Source organism: Eutrigla gurnardus (assembly GCF_963514095.1).
Source record: "Eutrigla gurnardus genome assembly, chromosome: 16".
NCBI classification, from domain to species: Eukaryota; Metazoa; Chordata; class Actinopteri; order Perciformes; family Triglidae; genus Eutrigla; species Eutrigla gurnardus.
Window position 1 is genome coordinate 9,074,261 of NC_139927.1, and position 16,634 is coordinate 9,090,894.

A 16,634-nucleotide genomic window follows, 5' to 3' on the forward strand; every position below is an offset into this window, starting at 1 on the left:
GCAAACAGACATACCAATAAACGTATTATTACAGAGGGCAGCCGAGGCCTCGAGGCTGAAGACCCTTCCCTTTTCCTGAAAGGCTGCCGATTATTGACACACAACGACGTGGTTATTGGATTGGACCGCTGTAAAAAACTTGGTTGGCAGGAGCAGGAGTGCATTCTGGGACAATGAGAGCTGACTGAACATAGAGATGGAATGCATTCAAATTATTCTAGCCCTTTTGAACGGTTATTTATTTCCTCTACATTTAAAGGCGTCGACTGCCGTGACCGGATGCAGAGCGTGAAAGCAAAGAGTATTTTTCCTATTTTCTGGTTTGACCCACTTAAAGCGCCAAGTGGAGTAAATCTTGCGATAGAGCGAAAAAAACTTGCGAGATTCATTTGCGCTGCAACGTTTTGGACATAATTCCCAAATCAAGTCGTGGGCGCTGCTGAATATTTCATCGCCGTGCCTCGTGCAGAGCATTTTGCTGCAGTTCAAAGCTCTGATCTTTGGGGCAGATGTTGATGACTAAAGAGTTCCCTCAGAAGAGACATTGCTGCATGTCAAGGATATGAAAACACTCAACAAAGAGAATGTCTGATTACAAAGAATGACAAATTCCAGCCTCAGTATAAGATGCATTTTTGGCGGAAATGTGATTTTCTATCAAATAAAGTCTAATATTATGTTTTCTACTACATTGGATCCCAATTAACAAACAATTAACTAGCATAAAAAAGTAATTTCAGAACCGTTTTTCCACCATAGAGGACTGCATTCCACAATTTGAAAATTCCACCAAATCAACATAATGACATGATTAATACCATGGTATGTGAAATATTACCCAAGCTCAAAAGACATGATGATTCATGAGGAACAGTAAGACATGCGGTATCAAATCCATTACATGATTTATCATACTTTAACAAAGGTAATCATACTGCTGGGTACACCGCTTTTTTCTGGTTCTTTGATCCGAGACTGGATCGAGACCAAGTGACGTGCATTCCAGAGGCATTTTTTTAAGGATTAATCATGCATTCCTCCCCGCATCCAGTCTTCCACTCCCAGGAGTGCCGCTCACTTCATTAAAATCCTGAAGGGCTTTTCCATGCAAAATTATTTTGGCTGTGCAGTAATTACAATAAAGCATAATAACCGAAGAGATACAAACGGTTTACTTAATAGTGAAATGATGGGCGCCTGTGAAAATGAATTGCCGTGCTTTGGCACCGCCTCACGATAATAAAGACTCGATGAAAGCCGAGCAGGCAAACAAGACACTGTGCCGCTGTTGCTTGTTCTGCAGAGTCTTCAAATCCACTTAAGCACCAGCAACATCCAACGTGATGCAACAACCTCAACCGATCCGTGCACGGAGGAGTCTGAGGAGTTCAAACGCAGCTCTGGAGCTGGGAGCTGAAACCCGGCTAGCGTAACATTCAGCCTTATGGTACAGTAAATCTGTCTGAATGATACCGTCCATGCAGATGAACTGAAACGTATTAAAATAAACAGAAGCATGCAGGTCAGGCGGACAGACTCCTCGGCCCGGCAGCGTGGTGGCGTACGACGGGAGGCCCGGGAGCCTCACAGTGGTGCGAGCGAGCCGTCGTGACTCGGAGCCCCCCTGCTAACCCAGAGTCCCACTGTGCGCCACAGGCCTGATGGTGCTCAGCCATCCACGGCTAGCTGGAGAGATAATGGATGGCGATGGATGACAGCTCCCCGAGAGTCCCCCCCTCCTTACTAGGGGGGAGATAATAAAAGGCAAGCTGGGGGAGAGCAGGATATATGAGCTGCACTCTCTCTCATTGCCGGGAATGAACTCCGTTGGCAGATGGATATTTGGATATTTACCTCAGTAAGCACATATGCACACCACATGCCAGATGTAGCAATCAACACCTGATGTTGAGGACAATTATTTGACTTGTCAAAACAGAAGTCGCTTATCAGAAACCCTTCATGCCTTTTTTTTCCTTGAAGAGAAACATATACGTCCTGAACTGTCACTTCCAGTTATGATGCCAGTATCCTGCTGTTGGATAACCTACACTTTGCTCCGCAGGGGAAATAACATCTGTAGCAAATGTTAGGAACTTTTTAGTAAGCTAATATCCTCCCAAAGCTGCAAAATGTTTCAGGGCAAATGTCAGATGGAGAAGACTCCCTCTGCCACCCTTTTTCCCCGAATCCCAGAATCATGCACAACAAGTGTGAGTAATGAGATGTTTAGGTTCCATGTCTGCCGTCTCTAATGATGTCTGGGCAACATTTCAGGTCGAGGTTGTTTTGCCAGCACTGAAGTTACAGACTACCGTACACTTTCTCGCACAGTCTGCGGCCGCTCGCTGGCTTATTTGCACACCGCAGTTTGATGAAAAAAAAAATGATGGTGATGCTGTCGCAAGAAATGGAAAAGATAAGCGGCGTGTGCTGCGGATCTGGAAGTTTCCATACCGTACACAAGTTTGGATGCAAACTTGTGTATGTGTGTGGCGTCGCTTTATGGGGATTGTCCCGTAGTGCTCAGATTTAAGTAATATTTAAGTATCTGTATTCCTACACACGGACACGTTTGATCAACGGCTCGGCGAGATTTGGCTCGGTAATCTCCTTAGCGACTAGAAAGAGCACATCGGGGCAGCTTTAGCCAATTTCCCTTCGCGTTTCCAGCATGCAACACATAACACAGAGAACTCCTTGTGTGAGACGCACCAAGCACAGGTGGCCGTCTATCATTACGCAGCCACTCCAGGTGACAGTACCATCTGCTGCTCCGTCCTCCTTGCCAGGGCCCCCCCATTACATATGCAGATGAAGTGGACTGGACAGTCCACAAAGAAAAACGACATCTTATTTTAATAAACTGCACCTTCTGTGCTGTATGCTAATTGTGTTCTTACTTTACAAAGCTGTCAACCTGCATTTACACTCCAAAAGCATCCCACGACGCATTTTCTTAAGTGTCTCGCCCAGTTAGAGGCGGCCTCCACTCCGCGGTATTCACTCAAGCATCCGCTCTCACAAATCCTCGTCCCCTCCCTGGGGCCCCCGCTGCCATGTGGCACTCTGCGACGGTATGGCAGTGACAGAGGAAATAAACAAACAGGCAAATAAATAAATAAATTCTCTCGTTTCATTTTTACAACGCTCTCTCGCTTCGCCCCGCGGCCCTTTCGGCAGACATCTGTGCTCCTGTAACAATGTGCCGCCGGTGGTTAAGTAGCTGAAATACAAGGACAAGGTCGACCTGGGTGACGGCTGAGTTTACTCCAGACTGTCTCCGGTCTGAGGGCCCAGAAAAACTTTTAATGAAACAAACAAAAAAAGAAAAAGTTTTGCATTTACGTATCCACGTCACAGATTTGAACTCATTGTTTCCACGCAGTCGGATGATAGCGGTGTCAGATTTGTGCAGAAACAAAAGCACAATCACAATTACCGAGAAGTCATGAATAATAAGCAGGTTCAGACCACAGAGGCTCCGTATACGCCACGGATGACTGCTAAACTCATTAAAATCATAATGCATGCATTTCGCATTCTCGTGGGACTTATTGTACAATACCGGAAAAAAATGAAATCTGGATTTCGAGTCTGAAAGGGGTTCTGGTGGAGGGCAAGTTCATGAGTCCTCTGAAGATTTAAACAGCTGAGTGGATTTAATGAGATCCTCATAAGCCTAAGCAGAGTTGTAGGATTATAACAACAAATGGCATTTTAAATGATGGAGGAGGATTTTTTTTGTTTTTCTTTTAGATAAAGTTGAGACTTGAGTTCTGTCCTAGATTTCCGTCGCCCCCCCCTCGGCATTTAGGCGTCCATCTCCTTCTGTACTTCCATAAGATTTCATCACCAATTAGATCAATGCATGGTGCAGAATGCAGGGCAGGCCAAGAGAAAGCAGAGCGAGTGATCCAGAGAGACAGAGAGAGTGGTGCAAAAGAAAGGTCCAGCTTTCCAAAAAAAACCCTTCTATATCTGGGAGGCAGATTGTGTCCCAGTTGTCTTCAGTAATGACAAGAGAGGAGGAGGAGGAGTGAAGATGAAGAGAGTGGGATGCTGGGCGGTGACGTCGATGCCCTGCTTCGTCTGGCCCTCAGACGCCGTGTCATGCAGAGAGGCAGTAATCTTTGCTCGGTGGAGCCGCGTGAGGCCAATCAAGGAGCCGCTCAAGTACACGTTGGCGTACTTGTAAGGACGCGAGTGTGAACCTGCATCCCTCTGACGAGCAACAGGCAGAGGACCTTCATCTTTATCATGATTATCTCATATCTTTATTATAACGCATCACTTTTAGATCGAACAATGCATCAGCAAAATGACAAATCCATTACCTTCCAACTAGTTTATGAAGTCATTTATTGCATGAATGCCGTGCTGAGTGATTAGTCAATTATTTTATTAGTTAATGAGCATAAAGCTAATCATCACATGGATGATTTATTAATATTATACGTTGTTTAGCACACACACACACGCCTTTGGGTTTTGACTTGTGACGACTATTTTCTGATATTTTATAGATTCATAAGATATAGATTAATTTGCCAATCAATGCAATCAAACAGCAACGTGAGACTGAGGTTAGATAGAAGATATTACATTAACTTGCTGCAAAAAGTTGCAGCTTTAATGTCGACGCTGAAAAAGACAGAACGACACAAACCTCAATCTGAAGTCAACTCAGACAAACAGCCGGGGAAATATGAGCAATCGCCGCGCCGCGGACAAACCCTCGCATCGATCGCTCACAGAACTTTAGATTTCAGTTAACACCACAACAATCAATTGTTGCCGTCGTCTCTCTGCGAGTATTAACTTTACAGAGGGGTGAAAATGACCAGGTGTGAGAACAACGGGGCTCCCGCTGGAAGGCTGCGGTGACTTATTGACCGGTTCATCCGTTTCCAAGTGCTGCCATTTCAGATTTCGCTGTAATTACAGCCTCGCTGGGCAATCTGTGCCATCGACCGCCTCCTTCAAATAAACAACTCCCTCTGGGCCGGGACCGCCGCCGCTGGCTGCTACCGGCTGAACGGCAGCCGGAGGCGGTGGATGCTTGTAGACAAAGATGCCTGTGTCTGTCCACACACATGGACACAGAGCTCTTTAAGCAAGGAGGAGAATGGATTCTAGCAAACTCAAGGTGAATACAGAGGGCTGATCCATGATCTGCTGATTTGTTTCGTGGGTGTTCACTCCTCTCTGTTTTGTGAGGATCGTAGGATTTGGGGCGGGAGGCGTGGCTCAGTCGGTAGAGATTTATACCGTCAGAAGAACACGTGACGCTCCCCACATTTAAACGCTGTGACTTTTGCAGCAACAGTGTTTCACATATAAAAATGAAATGATTTATATTGCACAAAAAATACAAGCAGCACCAAATAACTTAAACAAACTAGACTTTGGTGCTTGATTGAAACAGAAAAGTTCATTAAAATTCAGCAGGTCGGATATCAGATAGCGTTTCCAGCATAACTAATTTGCCAATTTAGAATCTCTAAATCCTCACAGTCAGTATATTTTTTAACTTTACATGATCTGCTACTAACATAAATAAACATTTCCCTGTCAAGTAAAAAATCATATAGATGTATCTATAAATAAAGATAGCACAAACCAACATTCATAGAGTTTGAATGCTATGTTAATATAGTTATTAGTCATTAAGTATCTAAAAAGTAAAAAAATAAAAAATAATGTTTCTACTCTATTACACAACACTTAGCTGAAGTATGACATAGTACTAGATCATAAGTACTAGATTTGGATTTGAATAGACAAATACAATAACAACCAAATCACTTCCAGTTTTTAAAATTAAATTCATGTTATATTGGGGGGACGTTACATTTTCTATGACCTCACTGGCAGTCCTTTACTGTGGCCTTCACTGATCTTTGGGTCAATCGATATACTATGTGGGGCTGAGAGCAGACGGGAGCAGAATATATCTACATGTAAAAGGTCACTCAGGTCAACACTCGGCTTTAATAGCTAAATGCTCCTGCTGGTCATTTATTCCTGCTGTTAGCGGGCGTAATTCTCATTCTCGTGCCTTTGCAAGAGGCGGTGCAGATCATTACGTTGCCTATTTTTATTCACACACACACACAAAGAAACTGCCCTCAGCACAATGATGCACTCTAAATGTTTGATGCAGCTGCTACGTTCAGCATATGGCCCTGTTTGAGTCTTTGGTAAAATGCCCAGAGAAGAGAGGTATTATTGCGACATGGAGAGAACTTACAGGCTTTTGTTTTAGTGTTAGATGTAACAACTGGCTTTCATTAGCAAACGACTGCGTTCAATTACGGGATTATTATCTAATTGTTTAAACGAGGTGAGTCATAAAAGATGTAGTTATTGTTAGAATGTAATTTGAAAATGTCTGCAATTAACTCCGTCTCTTTAGGTTACACAGATCGTGTGTGGCGCTTTAGAGGGAATGCTGGACTTTTGACTTTTTCAGATTTTCAGTGCAGAGAATCCAAATGATTGTTTTTATGGTGATGGAACTGGAAGTGGCCCAAAAGATAAAAAACATATTTCTACATCTAATCAAATCAAATAGAAAGCCTCAAGTCAAAACAGCTCCAATCAACACGGTTTGTTTTGCTTTTATTCCAGTGATGTTTGCACTGCTCAAGTCTGCACTAAAAACTCAAATAATGATAATAAAACCTTGACTGTCATTTGCTACATTTTTGTAAAAAAAAAAGAAAAAAAAGTGGGCTAAAACCAATGAAACTTGACAATGCACTCTACTATTGAACCAGGGAATGGAAAAAAATAAAATCCCATCGGGTCTTCTCCATTAGAGCCCATTGTTGTAAAATAAATGGATTTGACAAGACTTCCCAAAGCCTTTCATTGTGCTCGGCAGTGGAAACGCTCACATTATTGGGAGCTGTGATAACTGCTTCTGTCAGCACATTGTGGCGGAGGGAGGAATGGCTTTTACAGAAAAAAAATAGAAAAAGAAAAACTGGTTTATGATTTTAAAAAAAAGAAAGAAATGAATGCAGAGGTTTAAGGAATACTAAAAAAAAACATGTTGCACTTCGCTAACGATCACTATCTGAACTCCAGTCTGGAAAAGTTGGATTTCCACACCTTGGGTATATTGAATCTCTCCTCTGTTACAAAGCATTCTGAGGAGAGACGGAGGATTCCTGCAAAGAACCACATAATCATACGGTGGCATGCCCGTCGGAGGGATGCTCATGTCGGTCTGGACCGCTGTGATGATGTCACCGGTGCAACCTTCCCTGCTGCACATCTGGGACATGTTACTGCGGTGAGAACACAGTATATTAGGACTTCATACCTCATCACCGAGCCTCATCCCCCCCAAAAAAAACCCTTTCAATAATAATGTACACAGTCCTGGACATAAACACCACCGTGGCAGAAACTACTTCATCATTTCCTCTTTGACAGCGATATAACGTCACATCTCCCGTTTCTGTGGTCGCATTGATACAAGCATAAAATGGATTACTTACTCAGTCAAATTGGCTGCTTGCTTCGAATACACGGCTGCATATACTGCAAACAGGGTTGCTGCTTTATGAGAGCCATTAACGAGACGAGACAAGGGGGGTGGGGGTGACAGCGGGGATCTGAGAGATAGGGGATCTCTGGCTGGGAGAGACATGACTTCAAAGCAGTCCGGATCAATGATGCCGTTTGCCTATTGATCCCCTCTACCTCTCCAGAGAATGATTCATCAATAGGGCTCAGCCACGGGGCTGGAGAGGGATTATGCACTCAGCTTTAATCTAAGTCCCTTTACTAAATTTGGACTAAATCCCATTTGTAATGAGATGCACAACCATCATGTAAATTGTAGGGTTGTTTTCCCAGAGAGGAAATTAAACAAAGGATTATCGAATAAAATCGGTGTTTAGGTAAGTGAATCAAAAAGTAGAATAAGAGGCTGAATCTCATCTGTATTAGTGAAAATAAAGTGTAAAGGCGATGCACCGCGACCCCCCAGGGGAGGGACAAAGCTGCTATAAATGGTCTCTGGACTTAGTAACAAAGACCGAAGCATCACGATAAAAAATTCAAGCCAAGATTGATGGAGAGACGAAAGAAAAATCTGTCTACGTTTAATAATAAGACCATCCGCTGCCTCTACTCCCTAGGCTTGTTTAAGCAGCAGACCCTTTGTGTTGCTTCAATTCCATTTCTAAGAGTATAAAGAGGGCCGTGCATCTCTCAGGCGATGGGTCAGACACCCGAACCATTAACAGGTCGCAGCCTCACATGCGAGGCTACCCTGCATACTATTTCATTCTGTGCCCCGAGCATTGAAACCCTCCACCTTTCTACAACTGCTCTCGGGGTATAAAAATGATAAAAAGCTGCAGTAATTGCTGCCCCCTTCTTACACAGATATCGTTTCCAGCGTACATGGATTGTGTGACTGAGGTTGAACGTAACGCCTGGCGAGGAAGCGCTGGCATACAAGCTAATTGTGTTATATGCGGTAAGACTTTATTGTGCTATAGATTCCTTTTTTTCCCCCGTTTCTCTCACTAGGAAGCGCTTTTCTGTTGGCACGCCATCTGTTTGCCAGCGTGTTTGAGTGAAGCAAAGCTTCCTCTGGAAGTGACTGAACTGCACTGGCCTCGGAGATGAGGCATATGTTATAGATTACAATGGAGATGGCAGCTGCCGCTACGCTGTGGGCAAAAAAAAAAAAAAAAAACGCAGTGAAAAATTATTAAAGATTTAGTGGTAAAAAACGTCGCCGCTTGATTACAAACAAACCATCCAAACTCTTGAGGAATAAACAACGTATAATTGGAGGCACACAATCATGGCCCCATTAGTCATCCGTCGGTGGCGTATGGGAGGAGACCGCAGAGGGATAGTATGTGGCTCTGGTGTTTGTGGCCACTCTTAATAGCGGCTATCAGGGGCTGGGCTGGATGGCAGCCTGCTGCCTCTGTCTCTCCTATTGATCAGACTTGGGCTCTGTGATTGCCAGGAATTATTAGCAATGCTTCTCTCCCACTGAATCAGGATGGAAATCCCCCCCGTCTCTGGTGGGGAGGACAAAAAGGGACAGAATGACTAGGATGGAGGAAGTACAAAAAAAAGCACTACTGTAAGTGCAGCACATATAATATATATCAATTTGCATTATGTGTGAACAGTGAGGTTGTAAACAGAGGGTGTAAAATTGTAACATGACAATTTATTTGCAAATTGGACCGATTCCGAACAGAAACAGGAGCATATATGTATGCACGTATTCACAGACTGAAATGGAAAGATGAAACGTTCTCCTGGAGTCACTGGGGTGTAGAGAACATCCAGCTCCAAAGGCTGCGTGTGGAGCAGCTGTGCAAAGGTGATTGTTAAAGCTTTTAGTAGACAGAGATAATTAAGTAAACACAAACAGACGTGGAGTTGGCAAATAAACAACTATAAACCCACTAAATCTCCCCGTAGATCTATCAGTTGACATTGAATGAAAAGAGGCACTAAATATGGCATCACTTTTGTCCGGTTTTCAATATAAAACATATTATATGCAGCGAGAAATCCGGTATAAAGCCAAAAATAACATTTAGAAAAAAAACTGATGATCCCGCTCTAAATGAGGTACCGATAATGACTCCCATTTCTCTGCAGGAAATTTAGTGGTGCTCTCGAGGCCATTCTGCAGACGACCGCATCTCTCTCGTCTTCCATTCTGGCTGGCAAAAACCAGTCCCACATAAAATCTGTTTCAGGGCCCGGTGCCTCTCGAAAGGCTTCCATTTCTTTATGGGTTTTCCAGCTGCCAGCCATCGACAACAAAAGCCAATGGCTCCTGAAGAGCCCTCTTCCCCGCCGCAGCCAATGGCTGTCATCCTCGGCGTCATCTAATTACCATAAGAAAGGGTGTTTATCTGCAAGATTTTCATCACGGCACAAACTACCTCTTTCCCTGTCATCCTCCGGGTCCCGCCTGATCCAATGTTTACATTCCCCACACCATTGTATCTTTTGATCTTGGGAATTTTGTCAGTTTGGACAGGTGTAAGACACGCCGGCGCTAATGTTGTCGTTACGGCGGTTTCGTTTAAGTCACATCCAATGTTCTTCTTCTTAAGATGTCCCTCCGCTGTGGATGAGTTATTTTTGGTGCTGCATGATAAACCGTGTTACATGGTTGCTGGTGCATGAATGGAGGGCCCTTAGTAGCAGAGCAGTGTGAGGGGCCGCGGGGGCCACGGAGTTTATTAGTTACGTTTGACAAGTTTACCAACCAGACGGTCGGTATTTAACACACTAAGGCAAAATGAACTGATTAACCGCAGGTCTGTGGAGGGGATGGTAACGCCGACCCCGGCCTCCCCACCGCTGCAAACATTTAACGAGGATGCCAAGCCATGATGGGGTTCAAAAAACAACAACTGAATGATCATCCAGTCAACAGCTATGCTGCGGTTGTTCTGCTGTTTTTGGTCTCCCTGCGTGAGGTTTAACTGAATTCCCCTGTTTAAGGCGAAGCCGCTCCTGTGTGCCGGGGCAGATCCGGGGCCATCTGTGAGGAGAGCGGATGGTTTTGGTCTCGACGCGGGCCAGTGGACGCGGGCACGTGCGTCGCCTGCAGATAGATACACGCTTCTGCCGGCGCAATTACGGGGGGAGTGAATGCAGAGCAGACCGACTGTTTATCTGGAGATGACACACCTTGAATTGCTGATGAGGTGTGCCACAACGAATGCTAATGAAAGTATGGTGGAATGAAAGAAAAAGGTCTCAATCCATCTGGATTTCATAACTAGGTATCATGAAGAGAGCAGATCTGCGTGGAGGAGTGAGATAAAATCACTAAAAGGGCCGTTTTGTTTGACTTAGAACCTCCGAACAGCATCGACACGGGCATTGTTTCACTTGTTATGCACCGTGCTCAGGATATAATCAATATGAATGAGGCGCAACATCTGATACTGTGAAAAATCTCTTTTTCTTTTGTATTTAGACGGGTGACCTTCATGACTGGCCACAATAAAAAACCAGGGTATAAATCTTTATTGTTTTATATCGTTAAGATTAGGGGTGAGTATTGGCAAGAACCCCACGATATGATACGTATCACGATACTTTGGTCAAGATACGATACGTATCACGATATATCGATATTGCGATTTAAATAAAGATGAAAACACAGATACCTGTTTATGTACATCAGATGATATTGATCAGAGGACAAAATGAGGCAAACATTTTTCATTCAAAACAGCCTCTCCATTTGAATAATTCCCATGAAATTCAATGGAATAAATATTGAAAATAAAATGAAAAAGGATAAAGTACTGCATTCACAATGCATCTAAACATGAATCTTTTTTTTTAAATCGATCCTTGGAGTTGAAAAATCAATATTGTATTGGGTGGCAAAGTATCGCGATATATTGCCGTATCGATATTTTTACCCACCCCTAGTTAATATTAATTGAAATAACTGAAAAAAGTGTTACAGTAAGGTCTGAGCACACTGCTACACCTTGATGCCTCCCTTTAGTCTCATCTCACAGGCTTCAGACCCCGTGTCATCTATCAAGTATGAATGAACACACACCCATAACCCTTCATCCTTCGTGTATATAGATTTCTTATGAAAGTTCAGGTCGGCCTCCTGAAATCCACCTCTGCCCTTCTTGTGCTTCCTTTCAAACATCTGAATCTCAACATCGGAAGATCAAAGATCAAACTGAGGGAAGGAAAAAAAAGAAAGAAAATCCTCCACACACACAACATCGTTGCTCTCGGTTGCGAAAGGCGTCGTGTTGTTGTGCAGTGTGGACGCCGGTGCAGCTTCCTGCCGGAGACAATGTCAACACGACACAGTTGTGGTGGAGGGGCGGCTTAAAGGGGCTTTAGCGGACTGTCATGTCAGCTCCAGGCCAGCTGAGCGTGATACACGCAACCCCGGCACACATTCCTCACCGCCGCACTCTGACATTCCAGGAATTCACTGTCAGACACGAATCCCGACGAGGTTTTCCTTCATGACAGCTTTTGCTCACAACAGAGAGAGGGGGGAAAAAAATCACATGGCACAATGTGCATAAACAAAACATTCGTGACAAACAGATTATATCTAGAAGGACATAATCTCCAATAGGGTCTCGGAGATCTCGGAGCGACATTTGATACATACGAAGGAGTTTTGTTTTTTTTAAGTTGGAATGCGTGTGACTCTGCGAGGTCTAATTTGGGACACATGGCAGCTCAGTAGCGTGTTTGTGTTCTGCACATTGAGCTAACGAACTCCCAATCCAGCCGTCATGCACGTATCATGTGTGGAAGCGTGTGTGTGTGTTTACACCAAACAAGATTACCGAGAGGGGATCACTCACCGGTGATTAAAAAACAGGTTGGGCTCGGGGGAAAAGAAGGAAACATGCAGGCTCTGCTGTTGTTTCTGGACGAGAAACTGATTATTAACTGTCCCGGATATTCGGGGTGATCCGTGCCACTCCGGAGTTTTGTTGGTTCATTTATGAGACGTTTGGATAGCAGAAACAATTCTATCAAACGCCCAGATATGCTTCACAGAAAATGAAATATATATATATATATATAAGAAAATATGTATTATATATATATATATATATATATATATATATATAATACATATTTTCTTTGTGTTTCGGTCAGAAGATGAAATTGGATGGAAAAGAAACTTCGCTATTCAAAGCTTCGGATGAATAGGTGCTTTTTAATCGATGCTGCAGATTAAAATATGGAAATCGTTTGGCGTGAAGGTTAATTGTCTCCCTGAACATCTTGATATTTACGACACCTGCTCAACCGGGAGAAGAAATCAACTGAATAAAAGGTCAATCACTTAAATGAAACGATGCTCTCCCCCTCTGTGCTCCAAACTGAAATGCTAATGTTGTACTACTGAATTAGCCGCATCCTCAATTTGGAAAAACCACATTACACCCTGTAGTTGTTATTCTGACCTTCATTAGACAATATTTGATATGCCGGAGATTACTAGTTCATAACATTGAGATGATTGCCTCGTTTTTTCCCCCCACACAAGACATTTAAACTAATTGGATAATTGATAACTGAAGCTTCCGCCAAAGAAAAGGCAGTTCAACTATTTCACAAGATAATATTCTGAATGGTACGTTAGCGTTTTGGACTTAAATGTTTTATCAGAAGGTAGTCGGTCCCTCTCGTCCGGCCTATCACCTCCTTTCATGCGTGTGACTTAGAATAAATGCATGTGCACAGAATAACACTAATCCCATGTGGAGAAACCATCCCAGGCGGATGGTAAGCCACACAAATCAAGTAAATTGAACTTAGCAAAGAAGCTCAATGCCTGGTGGACGCCGCAACGACGGCGAGGAGGAAAGCTGAGTCTGACAGACGCAGGGCCACGCACGTGTCGGCGGCGTGGCCTTTTCCAATTCGCAGGACGTGTTTTTCATCACACCTTCTGCTCGTCCTTCTACCTGTAGTGGGGTTCGTCTTTTGTCTGTTTTGTAAAGTCTCTGGCAAGGACGGCGGTGGATTTCGCCTGAATAAACAACCCGTTTTGTAATGAAGCTGCCTTTGACCATGAGGTCATTATACTCAATTCTATGTTAACACATATACAGGGTCGCCAATAAAGTTGGAAGTATTTAAAAATGTCTCGTTTTTTATCGCGCCAAACAAATAATATGCATGAATTTATTTCCCCTGGATAATCGGGATGCAAAATGTCACCATTGCACCTGGTCAAAAAGTGATTCCTGATGCATTTAAATAGGAATAAACTTTATGGACAACGGTGTATATTATACACTGGGATTTTAATTCCTTTAAGTTCTGTCTAATTTGCTGCTGCACTGTTATTGCTGCTACCAAGTTGCTATCTCTAATAGGGTATTATTTTCATGAAAACCAGCTAAAAAATGTTAATCTTTGTATTTATTTGTAACATATTACACAGTCTAAATCAAGCCTGCTGTTGCCAACCTGAGTCTCTTCCACACAGTGAGGCACGGAGCTGTATTCGGATTGAAAAAATGTATTCGATGACCGTCTGTAGTTCAGAGAATATCTGCTCCCTCTATGATCAGAGTCTCTTGTATTTAGCTGTAATCTCCTCATTACTGTATGGCCTCTGAATGGCTGAGTGGACACCTGCTGCTGATGCCTAAACATACTAGCATAGTTAAATAACTGTGGCTCATAAAGCCTCTTCCTCCACAGTGGTTCAGTGCACGGTATTCTGGCAATGTGTGGCAAAGTCTATAAGTACAATCATCTGTTGCCGTGGAGAAAGTAAACGGGGCTGTACAGCAGCAGCTGTCTCTCACACTCCCCCATTACCTTTACTGGAACAGATCCCCGCATGCCTGCTGCTGAACGGACGGATCCAGTCGGAGGAAAACGTGTCTCTGGCCAATCACGGAGATTGATCCAGCGTAATGACTACCCACAATGCACTGCATCACATACAGAGAGGAGAGCCGCTTTGCATAATCAAAAGGAAAGAGGTCTCATTCGGCCCACTCCTGCCTTTGTCTTGCTTGTCAGGTTGTCTGTTAAACAATTATTTCACTTTCACTCCACGGAGCGCTTTTATTTCCACGTCAGTCACAGAGCGAGTGGCGGCGGCGGCGGCTGCTGCACAGTCTTTAGCTTTGTTCAGCTCGCCGGTTTGGGGCTCTAAGAGGGTTTCTCAGTGGGCAGAGGTTAACCCAGAGAGAGAGAGTGTGAAATTACTGTCTTTTAAATATTGCGAAGGGGAGCAGTGAAGCCAGTTTATTGAATATATAAAATATATTATTTGTCAAGTCATATTATGGTTCTATAAAGACGATGCTCGAGGGCGATGCAGGTGCTTTGCTACTGACTCCATACATTGCTCCTTCATTAGTGGTGAATCATTTTTAGAACAACAACAGATATGGAACATTGATGGATGCGACTGACAGGCAGCAAAATCCATTAGCTGCTTATATCCAATTGAGTTCGGATACAGTGAAAGCCCCTTAATCAATTCTACATAATTCACCTTTCACCTTTACAGGTCTGTGTGTGTCGATGCACCAAGAGGAAAGTTATCCAGTCGACAGAAGTACAAAAGAATAACAGAATCTCTGGTGGGTATAAAGAGGAGTGGGAACGTGTTGAAAAATGACTCCGTGTTCAACACACACACACACACACACACACACACACACACACACACACACACACACACACACACACACACACCTACCCTCGGACCCCTCGCGGCAAAACACATCCACTTACCTGCAGGAGAGGAGGGACAAGAAAATCAATGACTGCACACTCAATTATATCACGAGTTACCAAGCGGGCTAGTGTTCCCTTTGTTTCCTCCGTTTGAGACAGAATGCCACTTTATATCATCCCAATGTATCTCGGGGGTTTGTTTAGATGGGACCGTTTTCATCTGCTGGGCTAAGAGCGTGTCCATTTATCAGGCACTAATAATAAAAAAAAGGGGCTCCGTTAATATAACAAAGGACGAGGATGTGTTGAAATGTGCGTGTGACCTTGAGTCTGCTCTCGAGTGCAGTCAAGACGCCATAAAACCAGATACGAATGTCTAGTTGTCAAATGCAGAGCGATGGCGAGCCGGCGTATGCACACGGGAACAAAAGGCAAGGAACAAAGAACAGAGTCGGCGACCTCGGGGATCGTCGGATTCATCATGCCCCGTATCTTGTTACCTGTCCGTCCACTGGGGGGGTTAATGGGCCGACAGTCCCTGAACTGGTCAAACACTCCACCACAGGCATGTCTGATTGTGAGTAATATAATAATATTTCCAAAACAGACTCCTGACCGTCTAAAGGAGGTGCCACAACAGACACAGGGCGGTTTGTTGATTCGCTGGCTCGGATTATTAATCGGCTCAACGTGATCAAGCCGCATTAAATACAGTTTCTCCGTCAAAGCCAATACAGCATTCTGTGCTTTCTGCTATCAGTGACTTTCAATCAGACACAGGGGATTTTTAGTGTCCCGGCAATCTTGCTCTCACGTTATCTGATTGGTACTCCGCATCTGTAGATATCATGTGGCCAAATCTGGAGAAAACAAGTGGGATTGATGTTTTCCTTTAGTGCAGAGATAAAGTAGAATGGCATGCTGCAGAATGCCTTCAGACACACGTTTGATGCTACGCCGTGTCCCATGGGAGAATTCAACACTGACAATTGCAGCACGAAAACACGAACAAGGGACTGAAAACAGGTCATTATAGTATTGAAGATTTATGGTTATTGGGCACGTGATCAGGTGAGGAATAAAATGACAAGCAGGCCCTTTTATTGAGAGCAGCATCGTTCCATTATAACACAATTCTGACATTAACAGCAATCGGAGCGCTAATAAACCACATGGTCTCTGGAGTTTCTCCTTCTATTAAACTAAACCGTAGTCGGGGATTCGCAGTGAGCCTGTTAAATATACATTAACGCTGGGAGTGAGACATGCTGGTGTGAGACTAAACAATGATTAGCAGCTTGTGTGTGTGTGTGTGTGTGTGTGTGTGTGTGTGTGTGTGTGTGTGTGTGTGTGTGCCTGTGTGTCGGTGCCCAGCAGGGAGAAGTGTTGAGCCTCAAAGCCCAGCG

The 16,634-nt window shown here is 43.8% G+C and overlaps 1 protein-coding gene across 4 annotated transcripts in view; it reads right to left on the reverse strand.

The window, feature by feature from the left end:
- sash1a (SAM and SH3 domain containing 1a) overlaps positions 1–16,634 on the reverse strand; it is a 136,889-nt gene that overhangs the window by 83,368 nt on the left and 36,887 nt on the right. The window contains exon 2 of one of the 4 annotated variants that reach the window (XM_084030940.1): positions 15,231–15,285. The exons of the other annotated variants lie outside the window; for them this stretch is intronic. Within the exon in view, the coding sequence (XP_083887066.1) occupies positions 15,247–15,285 (39 nt within the window). The 3' untranslated portion in view covers positions 15,231–15,246. Of the gene's footprint in view, positions 1–15,230; positions 15,286–16,634 lie in introns of those variants that run through there. 4 annotated transcript variants of the gene reach the window in all.